Source organism: Sinocyclocheilus anshuiensis, unplaced genomic scaffold (assembly GCF_001515605.1).
Source record: "Sinocyclocheilus anshuiensis isolate Anshui unplaced genomic scaffold, SAMN03320099.WGS_v1.1 scaffold952, whole genome shotgun sequence".
Classification (NCBI taxonomy): Eukaryota; Metazoa; Chordata; class Actinopteri; order Cypriniformes; family Cyprinidae; genus Sinocyclocheilus; species Sinocyclocheilus anshuiensis.
In genome coordinates, this window is record NW_015552656.1 from 653238 (window position 1) to 657750 (window position 4513).

The 4513-nt window shown below is 38.4% G+C and overlaps 1 protein-coding gene across 2 annotated transcripts in view; it reads left to right on the forward strand.

The window, feature by feature from the left end:
• The window catches only part of LOC107667259 (mothers against decapentaplegic homolog 2), a 30026-nt gene extending 25832 nt beyond the window's left edge, over positions 1-4194 (forward strand). Inside the window, exons 8-12 of one of the 2 annotated variants that reach the window (XM_016458883.1) lie at positions 1379-1432; positions 1598-1810; positions 2036-2173; positions 2262-2406; positions 2662-4194. In XM_016458883.1, coding sequence (XP_016314369.1) covers positions 1379-1432; positions 1598-1810; positions 2036-2173; positions 2262-2406; positions 2662-2785 — 674 coding nt within the window. In that variant the 3' untranslated portion in view covers positions 2786-4194. The remainder of the gene's footprint in view (positions 1-1378; positions 1433-1597; positions 1811-2035; positions 2174-2261; positions 2407-2661) is intronic. The other variant, XM_016458884.1, reaches the window with a different exon arrangement.
• Positions 4195-4513: the final 319 nt, after the last annotated feature.

Below are 4513 nucleotides of genomic sequence, written 5' to 3' on the forward strand. Positions count from 1 at the left end.
GGGTTAAACTGTTCTGGAACAGTGTTGTAAATACAACTTAACCACTGATTTGTAGTCGTGTCCTCTTTTGGAAGACCTAACAAAGTAGTTTCGCTTTCACATTGAAACGCACAGCGTCACACATGGCCGGCTAGAGTGAGCGGCGGCTTGCGGTAACCACATGTGACGAACCCGGGCTGGACTCCACTTCGTCCACGGTGATTTCATGTAAGGTGGTATTAAAAAGGTCTTAAGTCTTAAATTTTAATTTAATTGTTCACTTCTGTAGAAACCCTGCTCCCTGGAAAGAACAAGTGGTTTTTAGTACACTACACAACTTGTAAAATGTGAACAGCTTTTAGAAACTAGGCATCATACACTTGCCGACTTTGTTAATGGTTAGAGGGAAAAGATTAACGACAGGACTTTCATGTCGTTCCGATCACAACTGTCTCTTGCAGAAACATGCACTTCATTGTTAGATGCATGGCAAATGAAAACGTGTTCTGAAATCAGCTTAAAATATCAAATATTTTTGATCTCCTCTGACTGGGTTGATTAATTATTAAAATAATTTTTTAGGCTTCAGGCTATGATTGTGAGGTTATAGTATGATAGTAATGCAACCTGAAGGAAGAACAAGTTTAACTTGGGGCCTAATTATTATTATTATTATTATTATTTTTTTTTTTTTAAATAAATAACACTTTAAATTTAGACTTTGTTTGAAATAACTGAAGAAATTAAGTTGGCATTACATGAAAATTCCCAATTTTCCAAATTTTCTAAACGAGTGTGATTGATTTTATTAATTCATCCTTGCTTTTTATTTTATTTAATAAAGTACTGTAACATGATCTTCCAGTGAAGTGACAGATTTCTCTCTGATGATGTCATAATTGCAAGTTTGCATTCAGATCTGCCTTGTCCAATCAAAAACTGATGGATAGAACCAAGTCCATGCCCTGCGTTGTTTAGTTTTTTTTTGGTTGTTTTTAAATGTATGTCTCATTACAGAAGAGAAGATCGGTCGCTACTTATTACATTGGATTTTTTGTTTTTCAGCCTGTTGTGTCCAGAATTTCGTTTCAACCAAGAATTTCCATTTTACTGCTTTTTGCTGTCATTCTTACTTAGAATTTAGGATTCTGTCCGGAACCTTTACCATTAAACTTCGCTTATGCTATGGACAGGAATAATTTCTCAAATCACATGCCGATTTTGACTAAAGGAGGATAAAACAGGCAAAAAAAAAAAAATCCCATTGAAGGATGGAACTGATCCTTCTGTCATAGAATGTAGTTTTACATGGGCAAGCACCAAAAAAAATCTAGTTATTTCTTCTTGTGCGTTGTGTTCTTGTGTAAGAAATCATCTTTTTTTTTTTTCTCTTCGTCAGGTTCTCCTGCGGAACTGTCACCAAGCATACTCTCGCCTGTCAATCATGGCATGGGTAAGACCTCGCTAACTGCTTCAACTCATTCTTAATACATCTTCAAAGTCCTTACAATCTTAAGAAATGAGGAGGTTTACTACCATAGTCATACATTGGCTATGCACAGTACATTTGAGCTTGTCAAGTTGTTCTTACATTTGGTCTTTTTCATCTTTCTTTCAGACCTTCAGCCAGTGACTTACTCAGAGCCCGCGTTTTGGTGCTCCATAGCTTACTATGAACTAAACCAGCGGGTCGGAGAAACATTCCACGCCTCTCAGCCTTCCCTCACCGTGGATGGCTTCACAGACCCCTCCAACTCGGAGCGCTTCTGCCTGGGCCTGCTGTCCAACGTCAACCGCAACGCCACCGTGGAGATGACCCGAAGACACATAGGTACCAAGACATCTTCAGCTGCGCTACTATCAAGTGTTAAAGTGGAATTTCAGGGAACAGTTTACCCAAAAATTACAATTGGCATATTTTATTTGATCATGTCATTCCAAACCTGTGTATGACTTGCTTTCTTCAACAGAAGATATTTGGAAGAATGTCTTTGTCTGTACAATGAAAGTCAATGGGGTCCAAAACAACATTTTTGTGTTGATGTTTTTTGATTAGGACGAGGGGTCAGGCTGTATTATATTGGTGGGGAAGTGTTTGCCGAATGTCTTAGCGATAGCGCCATCTTTGTTCAAAGCCCTAACTGTAATCAGAGGTATGGCTGGCACCCTGCGACAGTCTGTAAAATCCCTCCAGGTAAGAGATCCACTCACTTTTTATTGTCCTCTGCACCATCCAGTTTTTTACGTCAACCGTTATGACGTAACGATACTCTCTTTCTTAGGCTGTAACCTGAAGATCTTCAATAACCAGGAGTTTGCGGCACTGCTGGCTCAGTCGGTGAACCAGGGCTTTGAGGCTGTATATCAGCTGACCAGGATGTGCACCATTCGCATGAGTTTCGTCAAAGGCTGGGGAGCCGAGTACAGGTATGGACAGGTTTTCAGGAGAGTTTTGAGTAAAAATAAATGGTAAAAACCTGATATAATTTAGCTATACATTTTTAATGCATACGGTTCCTTTTTACATAATAGTAAAAATGTGGTTTAAATTACACTTGTAGTGAAATGTGGGATTCATTATTTCTCAATCAGTTCATTAAATGAATTACTTCCAAATATTTTATATTTAATTCAAATGTAGTTGATATACGATACATCCTGTGACTGTTGATTGTTGTGTAGACGGCAGACGGTGACGAGCACCCCCTGCTGGATCGAGCTTCACCTGAACGGCCCCCTGCAGTGGCTGGACAAGGTCCTGACCCAGATGGGCTCACCCTCCGTACGCTGTTCCAGTATGTCCTAATCGCCGTGACCAAGCTCTCTGTCCTCTGCCTCCAAAACGACTGATTCTACAATCACATCAACCGACAACTCGAAGAACAACAGACTTACTCGAGCCCCGCCCCCTCTTTCTCTTTCATAGTAATCGTGAGCCTTTCTCTATCCTCTCTCCTCCCGACACTGATGTTCTCTCCGTTTGGATCTGAACGCAGCACTTGCTGTCTCATCAGCTTCATGCACCTTTAATTCTCTCTTGTTTTCTTTCATAAACCCTCAATATTACATGTATTAGTAGTAGAATTTGAAATGTATATTGTTTTTTATTTTGTTTTTATGGTTTTCGAGAAGGAGGGAAGGTGCGTATGTTGTGTGGAAGTTCAAGAAGGCAGTAAATAACTTCACACACTTGTAGCAGCAAGGCTTTTCCCCCCTGAAGAAGTACATACTCTGATACTCTTTTAACGATTAATTTTCCTGGATGCCGATCCCAATCCGGTCGTTCAAGGAGGTTACTTTTTCTGGCAAAATGTCACGTTCTTTGTTTTTATACACGTTATTATTGTGTAGATTGACACGTTAAGGCTTAATCATGGTTTTTGATTTTCTTCAGTAATGCCAAAAGATACTTTTATTTTATTTTATTTTATAATTTTTTTATGATTTCTTTCCCCAAACCACTATATAAGAATGTTGCCTTTGATTTGAGGTATGCTGCTGTAAGTCATGCTTCTTTTCTTCAAACTTATAGAATGTTTAACGAAAAAGAAAAAAAAAAAGACCCCACGTTCAATTCGAACTTTACGCCGCCCCTCAGAATTAACTTTTTATTCACTGTGGAGTGGTTTTGGAGTCTGGTTTCTTCAGAAAGTGGCTTCTTTCAGGGACTTTCGAAGGTTATTAAAGCGTCTCGCGCAGTCCAGATCTTTAAAATAAAAACGACAAAAGAATAAAAAATAAATCCAAGTATTTAAGCTTTAAGTGTTTATAAACTAGGTTATCCTTCACAATTACAAGATTTTGTTTCCCTTTATCTTTCTTTTAGCTACTTTTTGTATTTTCATGTATTTTTATATATAAATATATTTAAGATCTTTAAAGCTCTCTTCCTTTTTATTAGAATTGAATATTTTTTTAGATCATGCCTTCTTTTTAAAGGAACATGGCTTCATATTGAAATGTCCTATCATACGAAAACGTTATTTAGCATGAAATTTTTATAAGCGCAAATATCTTTTTTTCTCCGCTTTCTAATTCAAGCCGTTGTCCCGGTTAACGTTTCGCCCTGATCTCAAACCCCCTTAAGTACATCTGACTTTAATTTTCTTTTAGTTGCTTTCCTCCCATGTTCACAACACGATGCTGTATAACCCACCGCCCCTCAAAGTATGGTTACCCGAAACCATGGCGATGTTCTATTTGTTTGCAATTGGGTAATAAAAAAAAGACTAAACAGGTTGCTTTTACAGGGTGCTGTGCAACTTTAGTGTGCGTGCTCGTTGTACAACTTTTACTAATGACTGTGATATAGCTGTCTGTTATTCTTTACTTGTGGCAGTGACCAGGCGTTGCAAATATCCATTCCCCTCTTCCCACCTCTGTCTCCATATTTTCCTTCATTGATCTTAACTACTCTTGCGATTTGTACTTTAAGTGCATCTAGTAAAAAGCTGACGAAGACGCTGTGGCCCGTTTTTAAAGCCGATGAGCGGCCATTAAGACACTGGGAACATTCTGTTTGCCATTTTTGACT